The sequence below is a fragment of the Sturnira hondurensis genome, unplaced genomic scaffold (assembly GCF_014824575.4).
Source record: "Sturnira hondurensis isolate 20B ecotype Veracruz unplaced genomic scaffold, ASM1482457v3 Scaffold0006413, whole genome shotgun sequence".
Taxonomy (NCBI): domain Eukaryota; kingdom Metazoa; phylum Chordata; class Mammalia; order Chiroptera; family Phyllostomidae; genus Sturnira; species Sturnira hondurensis.
In genome coordinates, this window is record NW_028079044.1 from 32,638,807 (window position 1) to 32,658,449 (window position 19,643).

Consider the following 19,643-nt stretch of genomic DNA (forward strand, 5'->3'; position numbering starts at 1 on the left):
AAGCAGTAGTTGTACAATGGAGTTTCACTGGCATTGAGATAATAATTTGCACAGTCAGATTACCTTCTTTAAGAAAACCCAGGGAATCATGAGTGCCTAATCCTTTATTAATGTCAACCCGTAGGCTGCAAGAAAGCGTAAGATTGCCATTCGAAAAGCCCAGGGAAGAAATGTGGAGGCCATTCGGGAGCTGAATGAATATCTGGAACAGTGAGTGTCTTACAAGAGGATTGTGTTTTGTTATTCTGATAACTTTTTTAATTAAAATGGAATTTGCATTTGATTTTCCTTTTTGCCTACATGCTGTTTATTTACCTAATATCTGCACGCGTATTTTTTTCACTTTCCCTCACTAGATTTGTTGGAGACCAAGAAGCCTGGCATGAACTCGCAGAACTTTATATCAATGAGCATGAGTAAGTGATTAGGCACACACAAAATTTTGTTAGGAGTGAAGTTTTCATTACTATATAAGTTCAGGAGACCTAGTGGTTTCCAAAGGATTGGTGGGAAGATGTGAATCGTGTGTCATTTTAAATGAACAAAATAAACAAACAGTTAAATGAAAAGAAAAACCAGTGATTTATTATTTATGTATGTGAATTGCTTTAACTAGGTCATTAGTGTTTTCTAAATTATTTTTGTTTGGGAAGTTAAGTTTTACTTTCAAATACTTAAAAGTATTCTTTAGAGTGAGAAAGGCCTGCATTTGCTGAGTTAGGTTATTTTCAGTGAATCAAAATTGTGAGTTTTTAGAGTTCAAATTATTCTTACAATACAAAGAGTATTATGCTCCCTGCTGTTTAAAAATTCTGCCAATTGTATGCATTTATTAGCCTTAGTACTAAGAGAATCAGTTCTTCCAAAGTAGAAGCATTCTGTTGCCTGGGTAAAAAACCAAGAATAATCAAGAATGTTGAATGCTGTAGGAACTGGCTTATTGGATATTTAATGTTTTTGTTAGCTTTTTTATTGCTGCAGTGACAGGAGGAAATCCCAGTGTGAGAGGATTAGCCCTGTCTTAGTGCAAGTTTTCTAATATCAGAGCATTAACGCTAACCTCCATGTAGAGGCAGCACTTCTTTTTCTTTTTTTCCCCCCTTAGTTCTTCTGAATCTGCAGTATATCACATTGTGTCTTCCCTTCTTTTAGCAAGAATAGAATCAGATTCTCATGCACATATTCTGACTGTGCATGAATAGTTAATCTCATTCTCATAGTACAAATAGCTGACACATGAAATAAAATAGAATGAAGACAACTTTGTGTCTTGCCTTTGCCCAGGGCTGTATGTGTAATGTGAAATGGAGAATTAGGGTAGTAAACTGCATAATTCTAAGATAAGTGGGAGCTAAAATTAAAATAATGGCTGTCATTCAGTGAATGTGTACTACATTCTGGGAAGCAGTTTTCAGTTTTCTACCATACTTTGGCTCAGATCCTCTTTGTTTTCCCTTACAAAATTATTTCCCAAGTTATGTTCAGTATAGATGTGTTTTATGCTTGTATGTTCACATACGTAAACATACTCAGTATTCTTTTATGTATGAGAGTGGTAGAATATTTGGTTTAAATGGTAATTTATTTTCATAGTTTATAAAGTATACAATATATAATTTAAATAACATGAACTGAGTTTCCAGAATCCCATAAAAAATCCTATTTTGTTCATAAAACAGATGACAGTCATTTAAAATATTTTGGGCCTTTTGAAGGTTTGTGATAAAAAACATTTAAAAATATTTCAAATCATGAAATTTATAAAATTAAAAATGAAGAAAATTTGTATAACCCAATAGAGAATATAGAGATGAAAATCATGTGTAATTACATCATCCTAAGTTAACTATAGTTAATTTTTTTTACTACTTCTTGAAAAATACAGAAACCTAAAATAGAATTATCTTTTGTAGCCTAATGCTTTTTACTTAGTTATATTTTATCTAAAATTTCTTACCACAATAAACATTTTACAATGTGATTTTAGTGGCTTTATGTTATTCTTTCTTATTAATGTAACCTAGTTTTCTTAGCACATTTTCTAGGAGAATATGTAGGTTGTTTTTCATTTTCACTGTAATGGTGTACTGATTTTCTTTATTTTTTTAGCGAGAACAGCATCTATCATTAGGATTGTCCTAATTTTAATTGTTTTGTTGGGCTAAATTTTTAGAAGTAGAATTACATGATTAAATGATACAGACATTTTCATAAATCGTTCTGAATTGTTTAGTCTCACACCAACAATTCTTAATGTTCTTTAACAGCACTGTGTGCTATCATTCTTTTCAATCTTTGCAGATTTTGATAGGTAAAAACTGGTTACATCTTTTAAAAAAGTTTTAAGAGCTCTTTATATAAATAAATTGTTGGAAGTTTTGTTCTTTCAGAAACTAACCCTTGTTTGGTATATGTCTTTCTCATATTGACTTTCTAATCTTACACATTTTATTTTTAGATGATCAGATACCCATTTTTATTGCTTTCATATTTTCTATCCTTGAAGAACTATATTAATATATCACCTCTGTCTTGCATGGTTTTAATATTTCTGTATTTAGTTCTCAAATAGATAGTACTTTATTTTTAACCTACCATTAAATTTATTTGCTCCACCTTGTAATGGCCACATTTAGTTTTGCTTTGTTTTGAGTCTCTAAAGAGTTTGTTGAGATAGGTGAAAGTACACTCAAGAGAAATGAACTGAAAAATCGCAAGAAATTTACAAAGATAGAAAAGCATTTGGAAAATTTCTTTTTAGAAGAATTGGTAATTGTGGTCATTTTTACCTTAATCTTATATCACAAAATTCTTTTTTGTCTTACAGCTTATTCACAAAATGGCCATTTATTTTTTTTTCAAGAAATAGTCAGATTTAGAGTATGTGGAAATAAGTATCTTCAGATTTTTTGAAGTGAAATTTAAAATCTGTTCACTTAATTATTTTGTTTGGGCAAGCCATTGCAGTAGGTAGGATTTTGTGTGTGTGTGGTAGAAGTGATTATTGTGGTATGTCAGCTTAGCATGGTTTTATGGACACAGTGACAAAATGTAGCAATTTAGGGATTGCTAGATATATTTAACATTTTGACGTGTTCTACATGTAGTTAACCACCTGTTTTAAATATAATAGGTCACAGACAGCATCGCTCGTCTAGATCTAGTACTTTTTACTCTAAATTCCACAGTAGAATGTTCATCCAAGCCCATCGAGTGTTTATATAGAATCCTGCCATGTATTTTTTATCTCTTTAAGTTAGTTTACTTATGTATGCTTCTGATTTATAAATTGTAGTGTGTATTTTGTTATTTAGGTGGTATATGTTATACCAGTTGACCATATTGATATACTTGTTTTAAATATAAAATCAGTTATAATTTGTTAGCACTGCTGATACATACTTTAAACAGAAACACATATTTTAAAAAAAGACACTTTTACTTGATATATAGATAAAACTAGATGTTATATGAGCAAGCAGCAGCTAGTAGTGTAAATTAATTGATAGTGATTATAGTTGCTTTTTGTAGGTCTGGCCTCACTGTAAAATTTTGTAACTAATGGAATTATTAAAATGCTGTAAGGAAGAATCATAATGTTAGTAAACAGTCTAGTGACAAACACTGGAACCTGTGTCTGTGCCTTTGTGAAGAATGGAAGAACTTTGATGAAGTAGGTGTTTAAAGTAGAGACCACTTTTCCCTTGTTTTATAGAATAAAAAATAAATATCAGGCAAATATCAGTACTTCTAAACACTTATTTTGTCATTTGTTCATTTGTTACATACTTATAATCAACAACCAGGTTTTGGATATAAAAATGAAAGGGCTGAATAGCTACATGATCTTAGATGATTATATATAAGAACCTTTATAAATCTAAAATACTGTGATATGGGGTAATCTGCAAGGGTATTTTTGGTTCCTCAGACCCTTTGTGTTTCATTGTAGTACCTGTGTTATGTTACCGTCAACATCTTCACCACCATCACTATCAGAGTTTTTTATTGTGGTGTGTAGTGCTGGTAGGCAGTATGCATAGGGGTTAAGAAGAGTGTGGACTGTCTGGAGTGGCACAGCCTGGATTTCAGTTAATCTGTGCCTCAGTCTTTTTAACTCTAGAATGGTGATACTAATTTCCTACTTCCTAGGGTTTGGGTAGTATTAAATACCTTAATACATGTAACACCTAGAGAATAATACGTAATGAGCGTCTGATCAAAGTTAGCTCTTATTAGTCACGTTTGTGAAATGGCAACATGTATATTTTGAAAAGTATATTAGACTTTAGTGTAAAGACCTTTGTGTGTTGGTGACAAATGCCACAAATAAAATAACTATAGGTAGCTTTTTTCTGATGGGTACTCATCACCTCACTGGGATAAATCTTAGGACACCTCTGCTCTTTAGGATTTCCTATAAATAGTAAGGATATTCAGATGACTTTAAACATATAAAATATGTTAAGGGGGATTATAGTCACATGGTATAAAGCCATTTTTCCAGAGCCCTTTGCAGTTCTTTCCTTAAGTTTTCAGCAAGATTTTTGTTTCTTTACCACATGATTAAATAGCAGTAGAGTGTATATCAAAGCCACTAACTTGATGCATTTCCCATGGGTTTAGGAATTTATAACTATATTATGATTTTGTGTTTGACAATAAATTTAAGTAATGAAAAGTCTTTGTAGGAGACTATGTTGGTAAATTTATGTCTGTAAAGGATTTTAGTAAATAGTACTTAATAAAATGTTTATTTTCTCCTTACCCTTGAGCTATTTGATTCCTTTATTAAATGATTTGTGGAATTCCAGAGATTATTTTATATGTTACTTGATCCAAGGTCTTAAAACCTATGTTGTTAATGTTTGGATGTGACCCAGTTTTAAAAAATGTACTATGTATTGATTGTTCATGGTCTGCTTTAGTATTTAAGCCTCTGTTTACTCATTTCATTAAAAGAGGAAATATTATTTGTATTTATGAATTCAGGATAATAAGTCCTTCATCAGTAAAGCTATTTAAATTATTTAGGGATAAAAATAAAATGTCTAACTGACTAAGATTGTTTTTAAGTTATTTTAAGGCATTACTAAGATAAAATTTGTGACTTTTAAAATTATTTTTTCCTTTTGATATTTTTTAGTTATGCTAAAGCAGCCTTTTGTTTAGAGGAACTTATGATGACTAATCCACACAACCACTTGTATTGCCAGCAGTATGCTGAAGTAAGTGTTTTCAAAAACAACAATTGTATGTGACTTTATTTTTGTTGGTTTAAGTGTTATTATGGAACTAAGAATATGTCCTTAATGTTAGGTAAGCATATAAATATTTAAAACATCTGATGAAAATTGACTTGTGGGAGTGAAAGTTTTAAATTTTTAATACTGTAATGGAATACTGACTTCTCAGTTAAAAGCACTATTTAAAACAATGAAATTCTTTGTATTTTTGTGTGTATACGATTTTCTGATAACGAATTAATTATGTCACAATTGTCACCACTTAATGGCTCCTAAAACATTTATAGTGATTATGATTTATAAGTTTATGTCCTAGAAAATTCATATCAAGGTCAGTATTTTGGAAAGTAGCAAGTATTTATCTTATTTGCTTACTATTAAGACAGCAAGATAATTTAGTGCTATAATGTTAGAAGGACTTCATATTAAGGACTGTTAATAGTTTTTTGGGGGGAAATTATACTTTAAGATTTAGATTAGTTTTAACAATTTTAAGATGAAGTGTTTTAAACATCTTGCATTTGTTTATAAAATATGTGTTAATTACATACGAATGCGAGTGGTATGATGAAACATGCTATATTTCAAAGTAGTAAAATAAACAGATTTCAGCACTGTGCAGTTTTTAACAGGTTAAATATACCCAAGGTGGACTTGAAAACCTTGAACTTTCAAGAAAGTATTTTGCACAGGCATTGAAACTGAACAACAGAAATATGAGAGCTTTGTTTGGACTTTACATGGTGAGTTAAGGTGCATGTTTGATGTTATTTTAACAGATATGTCATTTAAAATCCATTAACCTATTTAAGGATAGGATAAACTTTTTTGATAAGCATGTGAATATTTTTCTCTAGTTAATTATGAGTAAAAGGTTGTAAGGCAGTCGTATTTTTAAGCGTTAACACATCCTATTTGACATTTAGTTGTGAAGTTTTTTATTATGTCAGAAATGAAATTTTACCTTATAAAATTAAATAGTAACAGATAAAAATCCATCCTATTTCTTAGTTGTTTTGACATTTTTGGGCTTATGCCCAGCATAGTTATATTTCTTACTTAAAATTGTATGAGATATTTTTAAACTATGGCAACAAAAAACATATTGGAAACAACCTCGTGTCAAATTAAAATGTTTTATGGTGTAGAAAAAATTTGCGAGAAGCATGTAATTAGTCTTATTGTTTATTTATGAGAAATGACAAACTTAGAAATGTGAATTAACAAGAGCTTTGGAGTAGGAAGAATTTGCTGAGCTTTGAAATATATATAAAATGAGCCCCTCTCTACAATCAGAATGCCTGGAAAAAGACACTTTCCTTTAGTAGGCCAGTTCTTTGGAATTTTAATTTATCCTAGTCTTTCATGGATTTGGGGGTGAATGTCTCATTGGGGTTCAGTGAAAGGAATTGATTGCTGAGATGGAGGCAGAAAGAAACACATGAAACCCCTTTCCAGAAAGAAATGGAATTTTTTAAGAATTACAGTAGACAACTAATAAAATAATTTTAGATATTATTTAAGACGTCTTTTTCCATTTATCACTTTGGATTATCAGTATTTTAGTATTGTCATTTTTTAATTTTAATTGTTGTTCAAGTACAGTTTTCTGCCCTTTACCCCCATCCCAGTTATATTGTAATTTTTAAACACTACAATTTTATTCAATATAATTTTATTTTAAAAGTTGTTTTGGTACAATTTTTAAAAACTTTGTTATCATCCCATTGCAACTGTGACCTTACATGTTTTTAATTATTTTGCTAGGAAAAGGGCATTTGTTTTTGATTGTTTTGTTTTGTTTTTAGTCGGCGAGTCATATTGCTTCTAATCCAAAAGCAAGTGCGAAAACAAAAAAGGACAACATGAAATATGCTAGTTGGGCAGCTAGTCAAATAAACAGAGCTTATCAGGTTAGTACTGATAATTTTATATTATAATATGTTAACGTATTTCTTAGGTGTTGTGTTTTTTCTGCAGGATACAAAGGCAGGTGTTTATCATTGGACTTTTATGCCTTTGAACCTTTATCAAATGTGTTTTAACTATGTGAAATTAAATTGTAGTGGTTAGGATCTCCCTTTTTTTCCAAGAGGAGTTTGCTACTGTTATGATCAATCCCGTAATTACCTCACTGTCTAGAAGTCTTAGTAGTTCTGCATTTGGCAAATACAAAGTAATTCTGAACATCCAGAAAGCATAAACAAATTGCAGATGCATTTCATATGCAAATTGTATGTGAGTGTATTATTAATCAGAGGTATCTCAATGAAAAAAAAAAGAGGAAGAAAAGCCTAAAAGTAATGTAACCAAATTATAACCAAGTTTATGTATTTTGCTTATACGTCATACCTGATTTTCTGAAGCCTGTCTCTAGGAGATTGTTCAGGAAGGCCTCATGGAAAAACAGTCTTCTTACATCTTGCATGTTTATAACTTACCTGTCTATAAGCAGAGATGTCCAACCCATGGCCTGTGCCCCAGGATGACTATGAATGGCCCCACACAAAATCATAAATTAACTTAAAACAGTCCTAGATTTTTGTTTGGTTGTTTTTGTTAATGTTTATGTATTTAATGTGTAGCCCAGGGCAACTCTTTTTCTTCCGGTGTGGCCCAGAGATGCTAAAAAGTTGGACACCGTGGTATAGTTATTATATTTGAAGGACGATTTGGCTTTTTATAAAACCTTTAGTTTACATTACTAAGTCTCTTAAACATTTTGTTCCATTTTTGTTTCAGATAAAATACTGCTGTAGAAAAGTCCAATGCCATTCTGATTTTCTTCCCCTAATAAGTGATTTAGCTTTTTGTCTGGTTATCCTAGGGAATTTTTTATTTATTTAAAAAATACAGTATGTTTTCTTGATTAATTCTTGGGCTGACTTTCTCGAATACACGGTAGACCCTTTAATATGTGGATTCAGTCCTCTTTTAATTTGAGAAACTTGCCTTTAAAATTATAGTTTTAAATACTTTTTTTATTTGATTGCTTAAGTTTTCTTTTTCATGTTTCCAATTACAAGTTTATCATTTCTCCTTTCTGAACTCCTGTATCATTCACCTTCTTTCACATTTTTTTCTATCATTTTCTTTTTTTTCTCCCTAGTAATTTTTTTGGAATTCATATTCTTTTTCATGTTCTCCATGTTTCAATGAGATAATTTTCCTGGGCTATTAGGATAAGGTTTTTATGGAATAGGGGAGTCAGAGATAGAGTAGGATAACTTTTCCAGCATTGCTTTCTCTATAGCCTCCTATTCTCTGGTATATTCAAAGGCTTGTTTTTAAAGTCTGTTTTGCCAGATACAAGTACTACTATCCCATGTTTTTTTTTCTTTCCATTTGCATAAAGTGTTTTTTCCCATCCCTTTACTTTTAGTTTGTGTGTATCTTTCAATCTGAGATGGGTTTCTTGGAGGCAGCATAGATGTGGGTCTTGTTTTCTTATCCATTCAGCTACCCTCTGTCTTTTGCTTGCAACATTTAAGCCATTTACATTAGAGTGCTTGTTAATAGATATGTACACAGTGCCATTTTATTGTTAGACTGTTTTCCTCTATTTTTTTCCTTTCTCTTCTTCTTCCTAAAGCAAGCCCTTTAACATTTGTTGCAGTACTGGTTTGGTGTTGACAAACTCCTTTAGCTTTTTCTTATCCTGGAAGCTCCTTATTTTTCCTTTGATTTTAGATGATAGCCTTGCTGGGTAAAACAGCCTTAGTTGTAGGTCCTTCCTTTTCATCACCTTGTATTATTCATACAATTCCCTTCTCGCCTGAAATGTTTCTGTTGAGAAATCAGGTGACAGTTTAATAGGTACTTCCTTGTAGGTAACTACCTGCTTTTCTCTTGTGGCTTTTAAGATTCTCTCCTTGTCTTTAAGCCTTGTCATTTTAATTATGATGTGTCTCAGTGTAGACCTCTTGGGGTCCAACCTCTTGGTGTGTTCCTCTTTGAGTCCAACCTCTTTTTGAAGTTCCTGGACTTATGTGACTTTTTCCTTCACCAGATTAGGGAAGTTTTCAGTCATTATTTCTTCAAATAGGTTCTGGATCCCTTGCTTGCCATCTTCTCCTTATGGTGTTCCCATGATGCAAGTGTTGTTATGCTTCATGTTGTCCAAAATGTTTCTGAAGCTCCCCCCTCATTTTTTAAAATTCTTTTTTACTTTGGCTGCTCTGCCTGGGTGTTTTCCTCCTACCTTGTCTTCCAAAACACTGATTCGATCCTTCGCTTCAGCAAACCTAGTGTTTATTCCTTCCAGTGTACTATTTACTACAGATATTGCATTCTTTATTTCTGAATGGCCCTTGTTTATGGTTTCTGTGTCTTTTTTTCATGCTGTTGAGTATCCTTGTAATCATTACTCTGAATTCTGTATCTGATAAATGGCTTGCCTCCATTTCATCTAGTTCTTCTGGAGAAATCACTTGTGCTTTCATTTGGGATGTTTCTTTGTGTTCCCATTTTGGTTGCTTCTTTGTATTTTCCTCCTTAGCTGTTAAACTAATCTGTTGTCAAGCTGGTCAGTTAATCTCATCAAACTGTAACCAGTAGTTGGGTTTAAGCACCACAGGGTTGGGCAGAGTAATTCCTGCAGTGGGGCTGTTGCTTCCCCTCAGGCTGATGCCACTTGGAGAGGTACCTGAGAGGGAGGACTCCTGTAGTTCGGGGAATGACTCAGCACAGGGATCCTGGTGGCTGTTCCTTTAGTTTTCTCCCCAGAGCCATCAACGCCCGACTCTCCTCAAGGGTTTCTAGTCCATTCTGCCCTCCCTTTGCAAGAGCCCAGGGTAAGTGGTTGCAAACGAAATTTTGTGCATTGGCCCTTGTAGAGGCTCTGTCTCTCCCCCTAGCATACAGAAACCCTGCTGCCTTTCACAGCTGATGTTATCTGGGTTCCTTTCCGGCTCTGGTGCTTTAGGCTGGGGAGCTCAGGTTGGGGTTTAGACCCCACACTTCTCAGGGGGAACCCCCAGCCACTGAAATATCCCTCTGCAACTTCTGCTGCCACCTGCAGTAGCCTAGCCAGCCCTCTTTTGTCTCCTCTGCACTCCATTCCAGTCACATTTTGGTGAAGTGCTTTCTTCTCTCTGTCTGTGGTCGTAAGGCTTTTCTCCAGCTAGTGTTCGTTCTGGATGATTTCTCTACAATTTAGTTGTAATTCCAGCTTGGTCCTTGGAGGAGGTTAGTGTAGCTTCCACTTACTGTTCCACTATCTTGGATACTAGAAAAAATGAATATACAGTTTATTTAGTCAGTTGATTGCATCTACCTATGGGCTATGAGGTTCAACAGTTTTCTCATGTTTATTGGCTATATGAAGCCTTATCTTTTTCATCAGTTTATGACTTTTTATTTTTTTAGTTGCCTAGTTATGAACCCTTTGTTGTAGGTGTAGCAAATCTCTTCAACTCCTTGCTTGGTTTTACTCAGAAATTATTTTGATGAATAAAAGTTCTGAAGTTAAATATGTTCCTAATTTTTCATTTCCTTTATGATTTGTGCATTGTGTGTTTTAAGAAATTGTTAAGTAACTACACGTGGTTATAAAGGTAATCTTGTTTTTAGAATCTTTTTTTCTTTTACTATGACATTAAGATTCAGAATCCATTTGGGATTGATTTTTTACATATGGCGTGACATACTCATAGTTGTCAGTTCCCCCCGTTAGCTGACCAGAGTGTTCCTGGCCATCTCTGTTTTCTGACATGTAAAATATAGGACTCAGTCACCACCTACCATTGGCTATACAGAGTGTTCTTGTCCAATACTGTGTTCTGTCATGTGAAATGGGAGTCAGTACCCCCAACCCCACCCATTAGCTATTTGGATTGCTTCTGTCCATCTCTGTGTTCTGTCTGGGTCCCACTCCGTGGAAGCCAGTGCCATTTTTTAGTTAAGGGAAGAACACGGATGGTTAGATCCATATTATCTGGCTCCGGAGTTTGGCTCTGACATTCATTAGCTCTGTAACCTGGGATAAATTATTAACCATCTCTGGGCCTTGTTTTTCATCTGTAAGAATAGGCATAGTGAAAGTTTTCTGAGTATTAAAGAAGTTAATACATAATTTTTATCAAATCACAGTAATACATAGTACATTGCGTTTGCTAATCACATGTTCTAAGTTCACTTGATTATGCCTGCTGTGTTTGTTGAATTACGATATTGAAATAACAATAACAGTTAAAATAGTAAACATTTATAAGAAGGTCATTATATGCTCAATATTTGTCTTGCTGTACAATGAGGAAATTAAGGCATGAAAACTTCAGTTGCTTTCCCAAAGTGACATAGCTGGTTAATGACAGAGCTATTTTCAAACTTAAGCAAATCTGACTCTAGTGTTGGTGCTGTGAACAGCCTGAATGTACTGCCCCTGTAAAGAGGTGTTGGGTATAAATATGTATCTGAAGCTGTAATTACAGTTTCCAACTCTCTTTGGTATTTTCTCATATGAACGATTGATACTCTTCCCCCACGTGTTTTCTTTTAATTTCAGACCTAAAGCTCTCACTAATACCTAAAGTTCAGAGCTTTGTTTCTTTTATCTTTTTCTTTTCCATGTCTCTTCAGTAAGAAACACAGTCCCTTCCCTGCATTGAGATGCTCTTTATCACTAGCTGTGACTCCATTTCATTTAGGCCATTGTTCAAACATCCAAGCTGTATTGTTTAGTTATATTTGTTCTCCCTGCCTGTCTTATTTTAAAAAACATTTTAAGTATATTTTATTGATTAAGCTATTACAGTTTACCCAATTTCTCCCTCCTTTCCCCCTCCACCCTGTACTCCCTAACCCTCTAGCACTCCCTCCCCATATTTCATGTCCATGGGTTGTACATACAAGTTCTTTTAGTTCTCTGTTTCCTATACCATTTTTTATCTCTCCCCATCTGTTTTATGCCTACCAATTGTGCTTCTTCCCTGTACCTTTTCCCCCTATTCCTCCCTTCCCCCTCCCCACTGAAATCTTTCTGTGTGATGTCCATTTTTCTGTTCTGTTCCTGTTCTAGTTGTTTGGTTAGTTTTTGTTTTTGTTGTTTGTTTTTTCTTTTAGGCTCATTTGGTGGTAGTTGTGAGTTTGTTGTCATTTTATTATTCATATTTTTTATCTTTTTCTTAGGTAAGTTCCTTTAACATTTCATATAATAAGGACTTGGTGATGATGAACTCCTTTAACTTGACCTTATCTGAGAAGCACTTTATCTGCCCTTCCATTCTAAATGAAAGCTTTGCTGGATAGAGTAACCTTGGATGTAAGTCCTTGCCTTTCATGATTCCAAATACTTCTGTCCAGCCACTTCTTGCCTTTAAGGTTTTTTTTGAGAAATCAGCTGACAGTCTTCTCGAAATTCCCTTGTAGGTAACTCTCTCCTTTCCTCTTGCTGCTTTTAAGAGTCTCTCTTTATCATTAATCTTGGGTAACTTAATGATGATATGCCTTGGTGTGTTCCTCTCTGGGTCCAAGTTCTTTGAGACTCTGAGCTTCTTGGACTTCCTAGAAGTCTGTTTCCTTTGCCAGATTGGGTGATTTTTCCTTCATTATTTGTTCAAATAAGTTTTCAATTTCTTGCTGTTGTTGTTCTGCTTCTGGCATCCTTATAATTTGAATATTGGAATGTTTCAGATTGTCCCAGAGATTCCTCAGTTGCTCTTCATTTTCTGAATTCTTATTTCTTCATTCTGTTCTGGTTGGATATTTATTCCTGTTGTCCCAAATTGTTGCTTTGAGTTCTGGTTTCCTTCCTGTCACTGTTGGTTCCCTGAATATTTTGCTATATTTCATTTTGGGTATCTTTCCTTTGTTTTTTCATTTTTTGACTGAGTCAGTTCTATGAGCATTTTGGTTACTAGGGCTTTAAATTCTCTATCAGATAAGTTGGCTGTCCCCTCATTGCTTAGCTCTCTTCTTGAAGCTTTGCTCTGTTCTTTCATTTGGGCCGTAATTCTTTGTCTTGGCGCACCTGATACGTTGTAAAGGGGTGGGGCCTTAGGTTTCACCCAGGCAGGGCAACCCTCCTTGCTGGGCTGCCTGCGGGCTGCCTGTGAGCTGCCTGTGCGGGTAGGGCCATAGAGGGAACAATGCAGCTCACCTGCTTGGCTCTAGCGCACTTTCCAACAAACTCTTGTGTGAGTCGGGAGTTTCTCCCACTGCAGCAGCCACTGTAGTCCACAGTGAGCTTTAAAAAATAGGTTTATTTTATCTTATTAGATCTATATTCTTTTCAAAGACATTTTATAAGGTCTCTGTGGTTTTTGGAAAGAGCTCTGAGAGTATTACTTATGCTCTTCATTCTTTGAGTTTTGCACTGTAAACTCCATAACTCTCAGATATTTTGCAGATCTTCCCTGAAGGTACAACTTGCCTTTTCTTAACTCTTCAGGATGGAATAGTACAGGGAATTTTTGCCACTTTCTGTCATCTTGGAAGGTAACATATCTGTTATTGATCATGTCAGGTTTCTGTATAGCAACTTCCGATTCTTCTCAACTAGGAATCACCCATTGTGGAAAATTTATTTCTGTCTCTAGACACCAGTAATATGTTTTAAATAAGATCTCTTGTTACTTTTGAAGCTTCCATGCACTGTTTTTTCCTACAGAGCTGTGGGTTCTCTTTATATGAATGTGAATCCATAAATACTGATTATTTTTTACCCTTTGCTAATAACTTGGTGGTTTAAAGTAATGACTTATTTCCTTATGAGTCTGTAGGTAGGCTGTTGGGCTTGGGCTCATTTGAGTAGTTCTGCTAGTCTCAACTGGGCTTATTTATATTTCTGTTCTATGCTAATGGTTGGTAGCCTCACTGAAATATCTGAGAGTTTGCTGTCTGTTGGCCGGAGTGTTGGTCCATGTGTCTCTCATTTGGCAGGCTAACCTGCACTTAGGTGGTCCCAGAGCAGAGTTCCAAGAGTAGCAAACAGGTAAACTCTAATGTGCAAGAGCTTTTCAAGCTTCTGCATATTGCTAATCTTCCATGGAGCAAAGTAAATCAGATTGTCAACCTAGATAGGGATGCAGTACTTTTACCTCTCAATGAGAAGAGAAATATGTAGTCATTAGTCATTTGGCAGTTTGTTACATATTGTATACCTCCATAGTCCCATCCTTCTCCTTGTGTTTATTTTGCCTTTTTATTCACTTTATTGAGGTATAATTTACATAAGATAATATGCACACATTTTACATATACTTTTGAGTTTTGATTAGTATATGCTCCCCTCTCACCACCACCCTATTTGAGATGCATGGGATTCGTCACTCCAGAAAGTTCCCTTTTGCATCTTTGCAGTCATCCCCTCTCTGTACCGCAGACAAATACTGGTGAGATGTCTATCACTGTAAATTAATTTTGCCTTTATTGGACTTTATGTAAATGAGATCATAGGTTATGTACTCCTTTATGCCTGGCTTCTTTCACTCATTGTAATGTTTCTGAGATTCATCCAGTGTTTCGTTTTATTTATCCTATTTGTACACTCGTGTTATTTTCCACAAATTTTATGAAGGTAAATTTTAGCCCAACTTATCCCAGTTATTACAATGAATAAATCATTGGCCTTTGATTTTGATCATCAAAATTTTATTATTTGTGTTCTTCTGGTGAGTTTTCTTTGAGATCCAACAGGGAATTATGAAAAACAGTTTACTTAAGCAAAATATAACTGTATAAAAACAAAAATGCAGAATTTGTGGTTAACGCGAAAAAGTATAACTTTTCAGAGATTGACATTTTAATAAGTAGATCTGTGAGATCTAATTGAGAAATTCATGACTCATGTCTAGGCATATAAACAAGTATAAAGAAAAATATTCCTTAGTGTCATGTTTTTCTAGGCATTTATAAATTAGAGAAAATGAGGTTTTAAGAACTGCTTTTCTTTCTTTGTTTCTACTTAATAATGAAACAGAATATGGCTACTACTAGCTCTTCAATTAGGTAATTGGTTTAGCATGTTCCGTAAAGGCAGGCAAGTTTGATTAATGCTCATGAAAAACTTTAATGTGAACTTACACACAATAATTATCCAGATAAATGCTTCTCTGGTACACTGTTAAATTCATCTGTGCTTATGATCCATATGCTATCTGTGATTATGGAGGTGATTCTGTTACTATCCTTTGGGAAATAGAAAATTAAATCATGATTTGAGGGAAAAATAGGATTACAGCTTAATCAGTTAAATTACCATATAATTCTGGAATAGACAAAATAATTGCATGTCAGACAAAATTTGAAGTGATTGATTTATATTTCCAGCTTTCCTTTTATTTATTCTGACACAAGTAAATTTGTTTGGTTTATTTTAAGTAGCAATGGTTGTTGGTACTCTTGATATACAAACTAGATAGTATTTTTATTAGCTAATTTTTAAAAATCACAAATGCATATTTATTATTTTTATTATGTTTAAATACAAACCAAGAAAAATACTGTATTTTAAAATACTTATTATGACTAGCTCTACAGGAATTTCTTATTTTTATTTTGATATGTAAGTGTTACTGTGTGGCATCCTATTTTTGTACTCCTCTCCCAATCCATCAAAGCTTTTTCTGAGAATTAGACCTTTAAGTATCTGATTAGGACCATTCCTGTTTACTTTGGATAGGCAGTGGTGAAAGAAAAGGCTTTCTGTTCTTGGTAAGTCCTTGTGAAAGTGAATCTATCAACTGGATAATAAGAGTAATAAGCACACCCACATCCTTGACTCCCCGAAGGGAATTACGAAAAGGCAAAGTTTTTAATGTGGCGTTTCTCTGTTTTGTAGTTATGACTTGTATATTTAACATTTGAATTTTTTAAATTAGTAACATCTTCTTAAAGGTAAAGGGATTTTGAGTCTTACGAGCTTTTCTTTTTTCCTGGCCTTTCCTCTAGAAATCCCCTTTATTTATTCTATCAAATCAAGATTCAACTACAGAAGCTAATGGTTTAGGAAGTGGGGAAGTCATAATGTTAAGCTGCAGCCAGAGAGGTCAGAGGCAGGTTACCAATTCCTGCAGCCTTTTGCTTCTATGATGTTACCTGGGCTTGATCACTTACTCTTTCTCAACAGGTCAGGAGAAGTTTGCCAAATTAAGTTAATTACAAAAGAGAAGGAACACATCATAAATCAAGCACTAAGTACTTAAGACAGCATTGGTATTTGAAAGAAAGATCAGTCACATGAAAATGTATCGAGTGTTTAGATGTTCGTTGAAAATACTATATGTTGTTAATAGTAAATGTTAGTACTTTAATTATGGGGAAAATAGGTAATATGGATATAATAAACGTACCCCCATAAGGAACACTTACTTATTAAGTACTTTTGTAGTGTTAAATCAAGCTGATAAATGATGGGAATTGTCAGTCTGGTTAAAAAATTCATTTTGACATCAGCATGGGGTATTTAGCAGTGTTTCTCTCACTGGTTATGTGCACTATATTGCATTTAATATGTCATGAATTTGGTTTAAATATGTAAAGATAGTGTCTAATGTTATATTGTTTTCATTGTAAAATTCAATTCAATTGCATGTATATATATATTGTAAAGTACAAATTGAATTACAAGTGCATATTTTAAAACATGTTTACATCATTGCAATATGTAACAAAATTTTATTTGACAGGTCTCCGACGTAGAAACATAGTATTACCTAGACAGCTGTTAAATCTGGAAAAATTTAAAGAATTGTGGCCAACTTTAAATAATCATAGAGATATCTTGTACTTTAAAATGTTTTATAGAAAATACTTTACATTTATATTTTACCTTTGTTTGAAAACATTTGATTTCATACTAGTGATAAAATAGATGTTAACTCTCATTAACAGTTTGAAGGTAAGGGTTGTGCTTTTGAACCTGCCACTGAAGTTGAGCCTAATTGTATTTTTTAACAATTAGTTTGCAGGTCGAAGTAAGAAGGAAACCAAATACTCTCTCAAGGCAGTTGAAGACATGTTGGAAACACTGCAGATTACCCAGTCTTAAGATTTCAAAAACTTTCACACCCCATTTCACAACTGCACAACTGAACTTTTGGCCTGTGACTTATTTACTACATGTCCAATTTTATTTATATACTAACTTTCTGTTAAGGCAGTTGTAAACAATGTGTTTATATAAACTTAAAAATGCCTTTTATTGATAAGCAGGAAAATGGGAAAAGTCCATGGAAGAAAAATTTAAGAAGAATCTTATTGATTGTACATCATTCTCTTAATATCACACTGCTTTTAAACCATAATGTGATGTAGAAATAACCTTGTTAAATAAACCATGATGATTTATTAAATTTGCATGTGAAGATTATAGATTCTTTTTGTCATACTTAAATGGTGAAGATGTTTTAGCACTCAATTTCTAGTTAACTCCTTTTTATCTGTGGTAGGAAATACAGAGCGTATATAACTGACAGAAACAGAATACTGGCATATTATCTTGAGTCTCTTTTAGTGTCAGGTTGGATTTTCCTCAGTGTTTCAGTAGACTGTTTTATGTGCTACAACATCGTTTTGTTAAATCGTGCTAAAATATGTCATACTCAAAAATTCAGTAATATCTCTTTGTAAACTGTTTTGCCATAGGACATAATTATTTCTACCTACAAACTGTTTTGTGGTTTATAAATGCTATAATGCCAAAATTTAATCTTTATAGAAGTTATATTTAAAAGTTATAGTTATTGAACTTTTAACTCTATGTTATATAAAAGAATATTTAGAGGTATAGAGAATAGGAACTAAAGGGGTTTCAGTGGCTGAGTTATTTTTACATTAGGGAAAAATGAAAACAATCTAAACTATCTTTAGAGGAAAAACAATCTTCATATCTCTTAATCTGCTTAGTAATAATTGGCATTTCTCCCATTTTCTCTTTCCTACTAATCAATTATTGTAATACCCTTAACAGTAGTTTGCATGTTTTAGTAGAATAGAAAGAACTTTTATTTATGTCATTGTGACATAATATATGTTTTTAGAATAGGCAGTTGTTCATTTAGGACTAGTATTTATTATTAGTATTAGTTTGTAATTTATATATATGTTGCATATAATACATATGTGAATAATATTACTTACTTTTTAATACCAACATTATACAGAAACTTCTCATTTGTCATTGCTGGATTTGGGCAAATGGAGATCCTGGAGGAATCGATGACCTGAAAGTCTTTAGGAAGAAAACTTACCAATGTTGGCACTTTAACCTTTACAGTAATTCTGCTATTCTTCCTATGCAGTGTAATTCTCTCCTGTTGCAGTCCTTTTCATTTTATTCTGCCATGAGTAATGAGCACATGTGAAATAATTCTTACCATATGAAGATAATTCTCAACTAATCTTTGTTATCACGAGTTTAATAACTGCATTTTCAGCATAATCAGCCATTTCAAATTTGTTTGCTACAAAGAAAATAGTGTCCACGTACTATTCTACTACCTTATTCTCTCAAATCTATTCCCATTAGTCACTAGAATAGTGTTTTCTTTAACAGTTAAATTTGTGTCATAATTCAGTGCCTCATTACTCTCGACTTTAATTTCACTTTATTTTTTTAAATTTTAATACCTTCTGTCCAAGAATTTTATTACACTGTTAATATGTAATTTATGGACCTCAATTTAAATGTAGTGATAATCCCATTGTGGCACACAGTTGCCTACCCAACTGTTACCTTCACTTTTTCCTTATAAATACTACCCTATATTGTTCAAAAAGGAACAGAGATCCCTATTCCTCAAGCAGGTTAGGACTTTACGTTAACCCCAGGGGATGCATCATGATTGATTTAAAATGGCAATGGTTTCATTGTATTTCTTAAAAAACATTTTTCACTGTTCTCAGTATTTTTTTTAGAGGGAGAGAGTGAGGGAGAGAAACATCAGTGTGTGGTTGCCTCTTGTGCTCCCAGTACTGGGGACCTGGCCTGCAAGTCAGGCATGTGCCCTGACCAGGTATCCAACCAGTGACCCCTTGATTCTCAGGCCAGCACTGAGTCCACTGAACCACACCAGCCACAGTGGTTCCATTCTTTATGGTCTGTGATATGCCAGGCAGAACTTTTTGCAGTGAAGAAAATACTCTGTATTTGTGCTTAGTATGATAGCCATCAGCTGAATGAAATATGCCCAGTGCAACTGAAAAAGAATGAATTTTTAATTTAAATTTATTTAAATTTAAATAGCTGAATGAGACTTGTGGGCAACATATTGGACAGCCCAGAAATAAAATGTATAGGCACATGACCTAGTTAGAGTTAAAAGTGAACAGAAGATTGTTTGGAAGGGCCTTCCTTTCAGATTAAAAAGTCAGAGTTTTGTGAGATGAAGCTTTTTGTTTCTCCTCCTTCTGGCCAACAACATGCCTAGAGGAATAACAGCTATCCTACAACCATGA

General features: G+C 33.7%; 1 protein-coding gene across 3 annotated transcripts in view; it reads left to right on the forward strand.

Moving 5' to 3' along the window:
• Positions 1–17,556, forward strand: part of EMC2 (ER membrane protein complex subunit 2) — a 37,977-nt gene extending 20,421 nt beyond the window's left edge. For 2 of the 3 annotated variants that reach the window (XM_037048397.1, XM_037048399.1), the window contains exons 6-11: positions 125–210; positions 357–416; positions 5,147–5,228; positions 5,879–5,989; positions 7,055–7,159; positions 17,149–17,556. In XM_037048397.1, coding sequence (XP_036904292.1) covers positions 125–210; positions 357–416; positions 5,147–5,228; positions 5,879–5,989; positions 7,055–7,159; positions 17,149–17,235 — 531 coding nt within the window. In that variant the 3' untranslated portion in view covers positions 17,236–17,556. The remainder of the gene's footprint in view (positions 1–124; positions 211–356; positions 417–5,146; positions 5,229–5,878; positions 5,990–7,054; positions 7,160–17,148) is intronic. The other variant, XM_037048400.1, reaches the window with a different exon arrangement.
• Positions 17,557–19,643: the final 2,087 nt, after the last annotated feature.